This window comes from Ranitomeya imitator, chromosome 7 (genome assembly GCF_032444005.1).
Source record: "Ranitomeya imitator isolate aRanImi1 chromosome 7, aRanImi1.pri, whole genome shotgun sequence".
Classification (NCBI taxonomy): domain Eukaryota; kingdom Metazoa; phylum Chordata; class Amphibia; order Anura; family Dendrobatidae; genus Ranitomeya; species Ranitomeya imitator.
In genome coordinates this window covers 217,544,575-217,560,240 of record NC_091288.1, presented here as the reverse complement: position 1 = coordinate 217,560,240, position 15,666 = coordinate 217,544,575, and the positions used below count along the sequence as shown (strand labels likewise).

Genomic DNA, 15,666 nt, shown 5'->3' with positions numbered 1-15,666 from the left:
GGAGAGGATTAGATACACGGCTCAGCAGTCAGTATCACACAGGAGAGGATTAGATACACGGCTCAGCAGTCAGTATCACACAGGAGAGGATTAGATACACGGCTCAGCAGTCAGTATCACACAAGATAGGATTAGATACACGGCTCAGCAGTCAGTATCACACAGGAGAGGATTAGATACACGGCTCAGCAGGCAGTATCACACAGGAGAGGATTAGATACACGGCTCAGCAGACAGTATCACACAGGATAGGATTAGATACACGGCTCAGCAGCCAGTATCACACAGGATAGGATTAGATACACGGCTCAGCAGTCAGTATCACACAGGATAGGATTAGATACACGGCTCAGCTGTCAGTATCACACAGGATAGGATTAGATACACGGCTCAGCAGTCAGTATCACACAGGATAGGATTAGATACACGGCTCAGCAGTCTGTATCACACAGGAGAGGATTAGATACACGGCTCAGCAGTCAGTATCACACAGGAGAGGATTAGATACACGGCTCAGCAGTCAGTATCACACAGGAGAGGATTAGATACACGGCTCAGCAGTCAGTATCACACAGGATAGGATTAGATACACGGCTCAGCAGTCAGTATCACACAGGAGAGGATTAGATACACGGCTCAGCAGTCAGTATCACACAGGAGAGGATTAGATACACGGCTCAGCAGTCAGTATCACACAGGATAGGATTAGATACACGGCTCAGCAGTCAGTATCACACAGGAGAGGATTAGATACACGGCTCAGCAGGCAGTATCACACAGGAGAGGATTAGATACACGGCTCAGCAGACAGTATCACACAGGATAGGATTAGATACACGGCTCAGCAGCCAGTATCACACAGGATAGGATTAGATACACGGCTCAGCAGCCAGTATCACACAGGATAGGATTAGATACACGGCTCAGCAGTCAGTATCACACAGGATAGGATTAGATACACGGCTCAGCAGTCTGTATCACACAGGAGAGGATTAGATACACGGCTCAGCAGGCAGTATCACACAGGATAGGATTAGATACACGGCTCAGCAGACAGTATCACACAGGATAGGATTAGATACACGGCTCAGCAGTCAGTATCACACAGGATAGGATTAGATACACGGCTCAGCAGTCAGTATCACACAGGATAGGATTAGATACACGGCTCAGCAGTCAGTATCACACAGGATAGGATTAGATACACGGCTCAGCAGTCAGTATCACACAGGAGAGGATTAGATACACGGCTCAGCAGGCAGTATCACACAGGATAGGATTAGATACACGGCTCAGCAGACAGTATCACACAGGATAGGATTAGATACACGGCTCAGCAGTCAGTATCACACAGGATAGGATTAGATACACGGCTCAGCAGTCAGTATCACACAGGAGAGGATTAGATACACGGCTCAGCAGTCAGTATCACACAGGATAGGATTAGATACACGGCTCAGCAGTCAGTATCACACGATAGGATTAGATACACGGCTCAGCAGACAGTATCACACAGGAGAGGATTAGATACACGGCTCAGCAGTCAGTATCACACAGGATAGGATTAGATACACGGCTCAGCAGTCAGTATCACACGATAGGATTAGATACACGGCTCAGCAGACAGTATCACACAGGAGAGGATTAGATACACGGCTCAGCAGTCAGTATCACACAGGATAGGATTAGATACACGGCTCAGCAGACAGTATCACACAGGAGAGGATTAGATACACGGCTCAGCAGTCTGTATCACACAGGAGAGGATTAGATACACGGCTCAGCAGGCAGTATCACACAGGATAGGATTAGATACACGGCTCAGCAGTCTGTATCACACAGGAGAGGATTAGATACACGGCTCAGCAGGCAGTATCACACAGGATAGGATTAGATACACGGCTCAGCAGTCAGTATCACACAGGAGAGGATTAGATACACGGCTCAGCAGTCAGTATCACACAGGATAGGATTAGATACACGGCTCAGCAGTCAGTATCACACGAGAGGATTAGATACACGGCTCAGCAGGCAGTATCACACAGGATATGATTAGATACACGGCTCAGCAGACAGTATCACACAGGACAGGATTAGATACACGGCTCAGCAGACAGTATCACACAGGACAGGATTAGATACACGGCTCAGCAGACAGTATCACACAGGACAGGATTAGATACACGGCTCAGCAGACAGTATCACACAGGACAGGATTAGATACACGGCTCAGCAGACAGTATCACACAGGACAGGATTAGATACACGGCTCAGCAGACAGTATCACACAGGAGAGGATTAGATACACGGCTCAGCAGACAGTATCACACAGGATAGGATTAGATACACGGCTCAGCAGACAGTATCACACAGGATAGGATTAGATACACGGCTCAGCAGTCAGTATCTCACAGGAGAGGATTAGATACACGGCTCAGCAGTCAGTATCACACAGGAGAGGATTAGATACACGGCTCAGCAGACAGTATCACACAGGAGAGGATTAGATACACGGCTCAGCAGTCAGTATCACACAGGATAGGATTAGATACACGGCTCAGCAGTCAGTATCACACAGGAGAGGATTAGATACACGGCTCAGCAGTCAGTATCACACAGGAGAGGATTAGATACACGGCTCAGCAGACAGTATCACACAGGATAGGATTAGATACACGGCTCAGCAGACAGTATCACACAGGATAGGATTAGATACACGGCTCAGCAGTCAGTATCACACAGGACAGGATTAGATACACGGCTCAGCAGACAGTATCACAAAGGATAGGATTAGATACACGGCTCAGCAGACAGTATCACACAGGACAGGATTAGATACACGGCTCAGCAGACAGTATCACACAAGATAGGATTAGATACACGGCTCAGCAGACAGTATCACACAAGATAGGATTAGATACACGGTTCAGCAGTCAGTATCACACAATATAGGATTAGATACACGGCTCAGCAGTCAGTATCACACAGGAGAGGATTAGATACACGGCTCAGCAGACAGTATCACACAGGAGAGGATTAGATACACGGCTCAGCAGACAGTATCACACAGGATAGGATTAGATACACGGCTCAGCAGTCAGTATCTCACAGGAGAGGATTAGATACACGGCTCAGCAGTCAGTATCACACAGGATAGGATTAGATACACGGCTCAGCAGTCAGTATCACACAGGAGAGGATTAGATACACGGCTCAGCAGTCAGTATCACACAGGAGAGGATTAGATACACGGCTCAGCAGACAGTATCACACAAGATAGGATTAGATACACGGCTCAGCAGACAGTATCACACAGGATAGGATTAGATACACGGCTCAGCAGACAGTATCACAGGAGAGGATTAGATACACGGCTCAGCAGACAGTATCACACAGGATAGGATTAGATACACGGCTCAGCAGTCAGTATCACACAGGACAGGATTAGATACACGGCTCAGCAGACAGTATCACAAAGGATAGGATTAGATACACGGCTCAGCAGACAGTATCACACAGGACAGGATTAGATACACGGCTCAGCAGACAGTATCACACAAGATAGGATTAGATACACGGCTCAGCAGACAGTATCACACAGGACAGGATTAGATACACGGCTCAGCAGACAGTATCACAAAGGATAGGATTAGATACACGGCTCAGCAGACAGTATCACACAGGATAGGATTAGATACACGGCTCAGCAGTCAGTATCACACAGGACAGGATTAGATACACGGCTCAGCAGACAGTATCACAAAGGATAGGATTAGATACACGGCTCAGCAGACAGTATCACACAGGACAGGATTAGATACACGGCTCAGCAGACAGTATCACACAAGATAGGATTAGATACACGGCTCAGCAGACAGTATCACATAGTGCTCGTTTTCTTGCTGTTTGTCGTCGTCTCTGTGCCTTTTTTGGGGCTCAGACGACCTCAGACCCCGTTGGACAATGCAGCTCAGTTGGAATCACCGTTAGGACTCGTGTTGTAACATTTGGAGCATTTTTTTTGTATTTTCTGTAAAATATAGACAATTCTAATGAAGTGAATGTGAATCGTCCTCATATCTGGAGTCACGCAGCCATTAGAGCTTGCACCTGTTCACACTTGTCGGATATTTCTACATCGGCTTCTGACCGGGCGCTCCACCCATCACTGTGGCGGTATTATCACAGCTTGTTCCCACCGTCCGCCCAGGAGCGGCGTCATTTGCAGAGGAGATCGGTCTGTTGTTGGCTGCTGGATACACATGAATTGGCCAATTTATGCGCTAAGTATCTTCATCTTTATTCCAATCTCAGATCTTCCATGTTTGCAGGTTACAGCGCAGAGTGCAGCTCGGTTAGTGATGCTGCGCACAGTGACCGCCAGCAGAGGGCGCTGCGCAGCGGTCCCAGAATATGGGCTGCGGTTACATGGCCACTCGCCCTCTAGATGGCGCCATTTCACAGGCACATACGGGCGGACTGGGGAACACAATTTTTTAAGAGTTAGGTCAGACAACTGTTCTCAGTTTTTCTCTATCACGTCAAGTTTTTGAACTATAGGATTTTTGTCTTCTCAAAACTATGTAAACTACTGTACCTAAAAAGTGTTTGTTTTTTTTTAAATAGTACAAATATGTTAAAAAAATGAAATATATAAGAAATAGGCATGACAAAGTTGTGACTACTCTTACAAGTTGCCCCGTAGCTCTATATGAGTCGAATTGTAATCAGATAACAAGTCTTATTACAGATATCAGTGCAATTGTGCTTCTCTGGCAGGTAAGTTGTGGAGGAAAAACGTGACGTGCTAGAAAAAAACTGACTACATTTTTGGAATCAGCATGCCAATGTTAGTATAAATCAGCTCAAAAACCGAACTCAACAGAAAATGTTTTTCAAATTGTTCCCCAGTGTTATAGAAATGACCCTACAGACGTGTGCTGCTCCAGACACTGTGGGACTACAACTCCCAGCATGCCCTGAAAGCAGCCCTCAGGAGTTATACCGCCCCCAAGAGTGAACATGAGGCAATTAGAAGACGACTCTGTGCCCACTGCGGGATGTGGTAAGGGGGTGACACAATCCGGGTGAGGCAATGAGCGGGTTACATCAGAGCCCCCGGAAGGACGACGAGAGGTAAAATAGCAGCACGTCCGCCATAATGAGCGCAGCCGGGACCACCCGTAATGTAATAACTCCCAGTGATGGTCCGTGCACCCCCCCAGTGCGGGTCCGTGCCCCCCCGATGCCGGTCCGTGCCCCCCGGTGCCGGTCCGCGCCCCCCAGTGCCAGTCCGCGCCCCCCCAGTGCCGGTCTGTGCCCCCCAGTGCCAGTCCGTGCCCCCCGGTGCCAGTCCGTGTCCCCCCGGTGCCAGTACGTGCCCCCCCGATGCCGGTCCGCGCCCCGCAGTGAACCCAGTTAGCCAGTGTTGACCACTGTGACTATATAGGGCAAATGATTGCAGATATGCCCCAGCTGCTGCAGAACCCCTTTGATTGACATTACGTCAACTTCTATTGCAGACTGACACAATAAAGTGAATGTAGAAGTACAATGGACCCCTCATGCGGGACCCCCTATAGTGCTGCCCACTAGACGGTGACATTCGGAGCCTCCCTGGACCACGGAGCTGACGATCTGCACCTCCCCCACCCCCCCCCCCCCCTAGTGTCACAGGCAGAGATTTAGGGATCACCATCACCTCGCGACCTTGACTGGGGGTCCACATCTTGGGGACCCCCTCCATTCCGCACCCCTCGTCATTAATGTTCGCTTTTTACGATATTTAACCCTTTATCTGCTTTGAGCCTGGGGACCAGATTTTGAATCGCAGTTAACCCCTCCCCTGCCGAGGAAGAAGATCTGACCCCCACCCGGCTTCCTGCACTCCTCCTCCTCCGTCTTACAGAATATTCTCCTAAAAAGCAGAAGTTTGATGCAGACTCCGAGCAGCTGACGCCGAGCATCACCCTCCATCGTACCCCGCTCCGCACACCAGGTAAGAGGCGGGGGGCTGCCATTGTACCCGGCACTGCGGCCGCATTTACTGATCCCCTCGACACGACCTATTTGGGGCATCAACAGGTTCTGGGTCATCTTGGAGAATGTGGATCCTCTACCCCTGCAAGGCGGCCACGTAATTATGGGGTCTTGTCACTTATATCGGACCCCCGTGATTGCAGGACGTTGTGCCGCCATTAGGCTGCAGTCTCCAGATCATCGCAATTGGGGGCGAATGATAAAATAAGACGTTGCCATTGATGACCACGACGTGCTTTACGCGGCCTCCTCCTGGCACCAGCACTGTATATTTGTGCCCCCCACATTCATCCCTTCTCCCCGTCTCTCAGGCCTCGTCATGAGCAGGAAGGTCGTCCGCAGCAGTAAATTCCGCCACGTCTTCGGGCAGCCGGTGAAGGCCGACCAGTGCTACGACGACATCCGCGTATCGCAGAACACATGGGACAGCAACTTCTGCGCCGTCAACCCCAAGTTTCTGGCCATCGTGGTGGAGGCCAGCGGCGGAGGAGCCTTCATGGTGCTGCCCCTGTCCAAGGTGGGTGATGGCAGATGAACGGTCGGGGGAGCAGGGCGCATTCATTTTACAGAAGTTCCTGCAAGAGCTGAAAGCGTTGGCTGTGGTCAGGATGTGGTGGTTTTGTCACAGGAAGTGGAGAGAGCTGATGCAGGTGAAAAGGCTGCGAGGCTGCGCCAGCGACATATATGTGCATAGATCTCGGCGGCCGATCGCCCACGTTGCTGCCAATCACAGGTGCCGTCTGCTGGCCCCCATGGCCCATTAATTCACGGTACGAGTGGCACCAGATCGGTAAAGACGCCGTCATACACCCGAGCCCGGTGCTGAGGATGGCGCAGACAGGGCCGGAGCGGCGACTGATACACAGGGATCACACGGGGGCCGCACCAGCGACATACATGTGCATAGATCTCGGCGGCCGATCGCCCACATCGCTGCCAATCACTGGTGCCGTCTGCTGGCTGCCATGATTCCGTGCATTCACGGTACGAGTGGCACCAGACAGGTCAAGACGCCGTCATACACCCGAGCCCGGTGCTGAGGATGGCGCAGACAGGGCCGGAGCGGCGGCTGATACACACGGATCACACGGGGGCCGCGCAGTGATCGCAGCGCACAATGGCCCCTGTGTGTCCCCGTGACATGCCCGCTGTGTGAGCGATGGGGGGGTAGAACATCTTATGACCATCATTAAATCTGCAGAGCGGCCGAGGACGAGCATTTAACCCCTTCAGCCATTTGTATTACTAGCGCGTGAAAATTAAACGTGGTTCCTGCCAGCGCGACCCTTTATCTGGTGCTGAGGCGAAACGGGCACCCGGAGACAGATGTGTGTCTGACAACCTAACAGGATTGTGGACCCTGAAAAAAGGGGGTACCCCCATGACTTGTGAGTGTTCACCCCCATCCCGACTCTACAGTGATAGAGGAAGTGCGGTGACTCCGTGCCGCTCAGACTTGTCCTTATTTGGTCCTGAAGGTCGATTCTCGCGACACCTTCCTCGTACAAACCACAGCGATGGGAGGAACGAGCGTGAAAACCCACATCACTAATGTCACCAGCATCGCTGCAGAGCATCCGACCGCAGCTCATCGCACAACGAAGTGTTTGCGCCTCCCTGTGAGGAGCGGGGGAAGGGACGACTACTCCTAGCACATCTCTGACTCACTATCCTGGTTAGCATATCAGTCCATAACCATTTACCACACGGTCCAACGCCGTATCAGAACCTATAACACATAATCCAGATTAACAAAATCCGGGAAAAAAAAGGAGTGACTGAAAAATAGATGATATTTTATTAAAAAATGGGAGCAGAGTCTATTTTTTACCTGAAATCAGAGCAAGTGTTGGACCGTCACTGCGTCTCCCCACCCCAACGCGCGTTTTGCCTATTCTCCCAGGGGCGCGTCAGGAGACGCAGTGGCGGTCCAGCACTTGCGACTTTGTATTTGTATGATAGCCGCACACTAGATTTCCCCGGGCATGTATCTGCAGTAATGCACTGACTATAACAGAGACCTGCATGTACTTATAGCACCTTAATGATGTTACCAATGATCACGTGGACCCTCAAACTTCAGTTTGGCTCAGTGCCTATTGAGATATATATATCGTTGACATACGGCACCTTTCTAACTCATTTATTTGTTTTTGACATTTTTAAATAAAATATCGTCTATTTTTCTATATAATTCAGATAATTCAGTCACTCCTTTTTTTTTTTTCCAGGATTTTGTTAATCTGGATTATGTGTTATATATTACTATCCAGGTTGTCAGAGCTGCATTCACAATTCTGCTGGCTTCCTGTAAACTTCTGAGTTACAGAAGCCCCAAATCTCACCACCACCCCCTTGCGTGGGTATACAGCATGTCTGCTCTGTATTGTAGGAGATGCAGTGTTCACAGCAGGTCGTAGATAGAAGGGCTGAGATACTGTGGGGGCGGGGCTGACTGGTGGTCTGCGGGGGCGAGAGGTGCTCTGCGGGGGCGGGGCCGAGAGGTGCTCTGCGGGGCTGAGAGGTGCTCTGCGGGGGCGGGGCTGAGTGGTGCTCTGTGGGGGCGGGGCTGAGTTGTGCTCTGTGGGGGCGGGGCTGAGTTGTGCTCTGCGGGGGCGGAGCTGAGAGGTGCTCTGCGGGGAGCACACACGTGCCAGGTTCTCTTCATGTGTCGTCTCTTCGCAGACAGGACGGTTGGATAAGTCTCAGCCTGTGGTCTGTGGGCACACGGCTCCGGTGCTGGACATTGACTGGTGCCCCCACAACGACAACGTCATTGCCAGCGGCTCAGAGGACTGCACGGTCATGGTAAGAGTGGGGGCAGTTAATGGTGGCGAGATGATGGGTGCTGCCCCCTCATGGTGGCCCTTCTGTGTGATGTCATGGCCAGACACCAGTGCACAGCCAGTTACTCGTGCCTCCACTTTCTCACCAGGTGTGGGAGATTCCGGACGGTGGTCTCACCCGCTCCCTCACAGATCCCCTTGTCACTCTGGAGGGTCACACAAAGAGGGTGGGCATCGTTTTGTGGCATCCGACTGCTCAGAACGTCCTGCTGAGTGCAGGTAAGAAATGGGCACAATATAACCCAAATCATACCGCATAGGCGGCAGCGGGAGCCGTGGGGGAAGGGTAGTGGTGCTCGGTAAGGGGGCAACGTGTAACCCACACCATACAGCACCGGCTGCACTGTTAGTCATGTGCAATGTGTATATACGTATGCATGTGCTGTGTGTACGTGTGTATGTATGCATATGCTGTGTATACATGCATGTGCGCATACATGTGCTCTGTGTATACATGCGTGTGCATGCATGTGTGTGCGCATGTGCTGTGTATATATTTGTGTGCGTATGCATGTGCTGCGTATTTGTGTGTGCATGTGCTGTGTATACATGTGTGCGCGTGTGCATGTGCTGTGTATACATGTGTGTGCGCGTATGCATGTGCTGTGTGTGCATGTGCTGTGTATATATTTGAGTGCGTATGCATGTGCTGTGTATATATTTGTGTGCGTATGCATGTGCTGTGTATACATGTGTGAGCGTATGCATGTGCTGTGTATACATGTGTATGTGTATGCATATGCATGTGCTGTGTATACATGTGTGAGCGTATGCATGTGCTGTGTGTGCATGTGCTGTGTATATATTTGTGTGCGTATGCATGTGCTGTGTATATATTTGTGTGCGTATGCATGTGCTGTGTATACATGTGTGAGCGTATGCATGTGCTGTGTATACATGTGTATGTGTATGCATGTGCTGTGTATACATGTGTGAGCGTATGCATGTGCTGTGTGTGCATGTGCTGTGTATATATTTGTGTGCGTATGCATGTGCTGTGTATATATTTGTGTGCGTATGCATGTGCTGTGTATACATGTGTGAGCGTATACATGTGCTTTGTATACATGTGTGTGTATACATGTGCTGTTTATACATGTGTGTGCGTATGCGTGTGCTGTGTATACATGTGTGCGTATGCATGTGCTGTGTATATATTTGTGTGCGTATGCATGTGCTGTGTATACGTGTGCGTATGCATGTGCTGTGTATACGTGTGCGTATGCATGTGCTGTGTATACATGTGTGTGCGTATGCATGTGCTGTGTATATATTTGTGTGCGTATGCATGTGCTGTGTATACATGTGTGTGCGTATGCATGTGCTGGGTATACGTGTGTGTGCGTATGCATGTGCTGGGTATACGTGTGTGCGTATACATGTGTGTGCGTATGCATGTGCTGGGTATACATGTGCGTGCGTATACATGCATGTGCTGTGTGTACATGTGTGTGCGTATACATGTGTGTGCGTATGCATGTGCTGGGTATACGTGTGTGCGTATGCATGTGCTGGGTATACATGAGTATTCACATTTATTAATCCCGGCAGACGAGGGTTCATAGATATAAAAATGTCGGCAATCGCCCAACAAACAAGTAAAATGCTGCTCAGTGATCGAGTCGTTGGATTGTTTATGCTGGAACAGAATGATTGTTCTCGGCAGCACATCGCCGCTGTGATCTGCAGATGTGCTGCCGATGCCATGATCCTGCATGGCGACGGATTGATCTATTACTGATCGTTTTCTCCATCATTGTTCTTCAGAGGTCGGAAACAAGCGATAAACGACTTCAGTATTATCGATCGCGCTCATGTAACGGCCCGAGCTCAGAGCACGGAAATACAACCGAAACGATGGAGTGAGGGGGCAACATGTGGGCACAGCGGGACCCTCGTCATATAGCGCAGGCGGCACTGTTAGCTGTGGGGGAGGGTAGTAATGTTCTGTACGGGGTGCGGGTAATAAGTGGGCACAGCGGGACCCTCGTCATATCGCGCAGGCGGCACTGTTAGCTGTGGGGGAGGGTAGTGATGTTCTGTACGGGTGATAAGTGGGCACAGCGGGACCCTAGTCATATAGCGCAGGCGGCACTGTTAGCTGTGGGGGGGGGTAGTAATGTTCTGTACGGGTGATAAGTGGGCACAGCGGGACCCTCGTCATATAGCGCAGGCGGCACTGTTAGCTGTGGGGGAGGGTAGTAATGTTCTGTAGGGGGGGGAAAGTGGGCACAGCGGGACCCTCGTCATATAGCGCAGGCGGCACTGTTAGCTGTGGGGGAGGGTAGTGATGTTCTGTACGGCGTGCGGGTAATAAGTGGGCACAGCGGGACCCTCGTCATATAGCGCAGGCGGCACTGTTAACTGTGGGGGAGGGTAGTAATGTTCTGTAGGGGGGGGAAAGTGGGCACAGCGGGACCCTCGTCATATAGCGCAGGCGGCACTGTTAGCTGTGGGGGAGGGTAGTAATGTTCTGTACAGGGTGCGGGTGATAAGTGGGCACAGAGGGACCCTCGTCATATAGCGCAGGCGGCACTGTTAGCTGTGGGGGAGGGTAGTAATGTTCTGTACAGGGTGCGGGTGATAAGTGGGCACAGAGGGACCCTCGTCATATAGCGCAGGCGGCACTGTTAGCTGTGGGGGAGGGTAGTAATGTTCTGTACAGGGTGCGGGTGATAAGTGGGCACAGAGGGACCCTCGTCATATAGCGCAGGCGGCACTGTTAGCTGTGGGGGAGGGTAGTAATGTTCTGTACAGGGTGCGGGTGATAAGTGGGCACAGCGGGACCCTCGTCATATAGCGCAGGCGGCACTGTTAGCTGTGGGGGGGGGTAGTAATGTTCTGTACGGGTGATAAGTGGGCACAGCGGGACCCTCGTCATATAGCGCAGGCGGCACTGTTAGCTGTGGGGGAGGGTAGTAATGTTCTGTACAGGGTGCGGGTAATAAGTGGGCACAGCGGGACCCTCGTCATATAGCGCAGGCGGCACTGTTAGCTGTGGGGGAGGGTAGTAATGTTCTGTACGGGTGATAAGTGGGCACAGCGGGACCCTCGTCATATAGCGCAGGCGGCACTGTTAGCTGTGGGGGAGGGTAGTAATGTTCTGTACGGGTGATAAGTGGGCACAGCGGGACACTCGTCATATAGCGCAGGCGGCACTGTTGGCCGGGGGGAGGGTAGTAATATTCTGTACGGGGTGCGGGTGATAAGTGGGCACAGCGGGACCCTCGTCATATAGCGCAGGCGGCACTGTTAGCTGTGGGGGGGGGTAGTAATGTTCTGTACGGGTGATAAGTGGGCACAGCGGGACCCTCGTCATATAGCGCAGGCGGCACTGTTAGCTGTGGGGGAGGGTAGTAATGTTCTGTACGGGGTGCGGGTGATAAGTGGGCACAGCGGGACCCTCGTCATATAGCGCAGGCGGCACTGTTGGCCGGGGGGGGACCATGTACCGTGTTCTGTACGGGGTGCGGGTGATAAGTGGGCACAGCGGGACCCTCGTCATATAGCGCAGGCGGCACTGTTAGCTGTGGGGGAGGGTAGTAATGTTCTGTACAGGGTGATAAGTGGGCACAGTGGGACCCTCGTCATAGCGCAGGCGGCACTGTTAGCTGTGGGGGAGGGTAGTAATGTTCTGTACGGGTGATAAGTGGGCACAGTGGGACCCTCGTCATATAGCGCAGGCGGCACTGTTAGCTGTGGGGGAGGGTAGTAATGTTCTGTACGGGTGATAAGTGGGCACAGTGGGACCCTCGTCATAGCGCAGGCGGCACTGTTAGCTGTGGGGGAGGGTAGTAATGTTCTGTACGGGTGATAAGTGGGCACAGTGGGACCCTCGTCATATAGCGCAGGCGGCACTGTTAGCTGTGGGGGAGGGTAGTAATGTTCTGTACGGGTGATAAGTGGGCACAGTGGGACCCTCGTCATAGCGCAGGCGGCACTGTTAGCTGTGGGGGAGGGTAGTAATGTTCTGTACGGGTGATAAGTGGGCACAGTGGGACCCTCGTCATATAGCGCAGGCGGCACTGTTAGCTGTGGGGGAGGGTAGTAATGTTCTGTACAGGGGGCGGGTGATAAGTGGGCACAGCGGGACCCTCGTCATATAGCGCAGGCGGCACTGTTGGCCGGGGGGACCATGTACCGTGTTCTGTATCCCCAGGGTGCGACAACGTCGTCCTGATCTGGGACGTGGGCTGCGGACAGTCCATCATCTCCATAGACGAGACTCACACCGACCTCATATACAGCGTGGCCTGGAACAGGAACGGGTCCCTCATCTGCACCTCCTGCAAAGACAAGAAGGTCCGGATCATAGAGCCCAGAGCCGGGACCGTGATAACGGTGAGCGCAGAGCATTGCACCTGCAGAGCATCCTGTCATTGTCAATGTAGAGGCAATACCCGAATCCACCAGCAGGGCGGCAGCAGCACACATTGCCCCAGTGATTGCATCCAGCGCTCTGTCCTCTTCCTGCAGGAGAAGGAGAAGCCCCACGAGGGCAGCCGGCCAGTCCGCGCCATCTTTGTGTCCGATGAGCAGATACTGACCACAGGGTTCAGCCGGATGAGCGAGCGACAGGTGGCCCTATGGGACACGGTGAGTCACTGCGGAGTGCCGCCACCTTCTGGCTGCCCGCAGTGTGACACCTGCAGATGTCTGCACCCGCAGAGCATCTCACCTCCACGTCTTGTGTTTCTCCTCTACAGAAGGCCTTCGACTCTCCGCTGACCCTGCAGGAGCTGGACACGAGCAGCGGCGTCCTCATCCCCTTCTTCGACCCTGATACGAATATCGTCTATGTGTGCGGGAAGGTGGGCGATGGCGATTCTGCACAGTGCCCGTCTTTATGGGGGGGGTCGGACGCGGCAGGGGTCACATTTCTGTGTCTCGTCACAGGGGGACAGCAGCATCCGCTACTTCGAGGTGACGGACGAGGCGCCCTACGTTCACTACCTGTCGCTGTACAGCAGTAAGGACTCCCAGCGGGGGATGGGCTACATGCCAAAGCGCGGCCTGGAGGTGAACAAGTGCGAGATCGCCAGGTAGGTGTCATGGCGGAGCGGCGCCCACTGTCGGCTCGGCGGTGCCATCTTTACGGGGAATATATCGTTTCAGATTCTACAAGCTGCACGAGAGGAAATGTGAACCCATCGCCATGACGGTGCCCAGGAAGGTGAGACCCTGCTCCGGCGGGCATCGGACGGGCACAGGGGCAGGACTGACTGTCACTCCTATCCTCCGCAGTCTGACCTGTTCCAGGACGATCTGTACCCGGACACCATCGGCCCAGACCCCGCGCTCACCGTGGACGAGTGGCTGTCGGGCCAGAACGCCGAGCCGCTGCTCATCTCCCTGAAGGACGGATACGTCCCGAGCAAAAGCCGAGAACTGAAGGTCACCAAGAACGTCCTGAACGTGCGGCTGCCGAAACGCAGCCAGTCGTCCAACGGGAGCGGGGCCAGCGGGGTAAGAGGCGTCACACACGGGGTGCTGCGGGCCACAATCCGCCGTCCACTGACGCATCTGTCCTTCCACACACAGGACTCCAGCCTGGAGCAGCTGATGGAGGAGATAAAGCAGCTGAAGGCCACCGTCACGGAGCAGGGGCAGCGCATCGCCGAGCTGGAGGGCAAAGCGTCCAACTAGCCGGGAGACACCCTCCATCCTCCTGAAGGACATCACAAGGGGCCATCAATCCGACCTCAGACCAGGCGACCGCGGACAACAGCACAGACGGGGGGCTAATGACACCGACATCGTACAGTCTGCCCACCGCAGTCCTCTGCGCCAATCTGGGGGGCACAGCAAGGTGTAAATATTACTGATTATGATACCTGATATCATTTCCCAACCCCAAAAAGACCCCTCGAGCCATCATCTTGTCAGGTTCTTCTATGTCTAATCCCTGGTGACAGCATCCAGCTTTCCTGCGGTACCGAATGGCAAAGCTGCCCGATCATAGAGACAATACTGCAGCAATGTGGAAACAGAAGTGAACGGCAGGATAGTTCATCTTTTTATAAATAAATTACTGTTTAATAATAAAATACAAACCAGAAAAATAGTAAATTGTCTACAGCCTCAAACTGTATGTATAGAGCTACATGATAAGATCCTGTCTGCAGCCACCACTAGGGGGAGCTCCCTGTATACAGAGATACATGATAAGATCCTGTCTGCAGCCACCGCTAGGGGGAGCTCCCTGTATACAGAGATACACGATAAGATCCTGTCTGCAGCCACCACTAGGGGGAGCTCCCTGTATACAGAGATACACGATAAGATCCTGTCTGCAGCCACCACTAGGGGGAGCTCCCTGTATACAGAGATACACGATAAGATCCTGTCTGCAGCCACCGCTAGGGGGAGCTCCCTGTATACAGAGATACACGATAAGATCCTGTCTGCAGCCACCGCTAGGGGGAGCTCCCTGTATACAGAGATACACGATAAGATCCTGTCTGCAGCCACCACTAGGGGGAGCTCCCTGTATACAGAGATACACGATAATATCCTGCCTGCAGTCACCACTAGGGGGAGCTCCCTGTATACATAGATACACGATAATATCCTGTCTGCAGCCACCACTAGGGGGAGCTCCCTGTATACAGAGATACACGATAAGATCCTGTCTGCAGCCACCACTAGGGGGAGCTCCCTGTATACAGAGATACACGATAAGATCCTGTCTGCAGCCACCACTAGGGGGAGCTCCCTGTATACAGAGATACACGATAATATCCTGTCTGCAGCCACCACTAGGGGGAGCTCCCTGTATACA

The 15,666-nt window shown here is 52.5% G+C and overlaps 1 protein-coding gene across 2 annotated transcripts in view; it reads left to right on the top strand.

The window, feature by feature from the left end:
* Positions 1-14,954, top strand: part of CORO1A (coronin 1A) — a 193,414-nt gene extending 178,460 nt beyond the window's left edge. For both annotated transcript variants that reach the window (XM_069734952.1, XM_069734951.1), the window contains 12 exons: positions 4,912-5,065; positions 5,808-5,998; positions 6,351-6,556; positions 8,725-8,847; positions 8,975-9,104; positions 13,045-13,226; positions 13,362-13,481; positions 13,592-13,696; positions 13,782-13,927; positions 14,001-14,058; positions 14,130-14,351; positions 14,427-14,954. In XM_069734952.1, coding sequence (XP_069591053.1) covers positions 6,359-6,556; positions 8,725-8,847; positions 8,975-9,104; positions 13,045-13,226; positions 13,362-13,481; positions 13,592-13,696; positions 13,782-13,927; positions 14,001-14,058; positions 14,130-14,351; positions 14,427-14,531 — 1,389 coding nt within the window. In that variant the 5' untranslated portion in view covers positions 4,912-5,065; positions 5,808-5,998; positions 6,351-6,358 and the 3' untranslated portion in view covers positions 14,532-14,954. The remainder of the gene's footprint in view (positions 1-4,911; positions 5,066-5,807; positions 5,999-6,350; positions 6,557-8,724; positions 8,848-8,974; positions 9,105-13,044; positions 13,227-13,361; positions 13,482-13,591; positions 13,697-13,781; positions 13,928-14,000; positions 14,059-14,129; positions 14,352-14,426) is intronic.
* Positions 14,955-15,666: the final 712 nt, after the last annotated feature.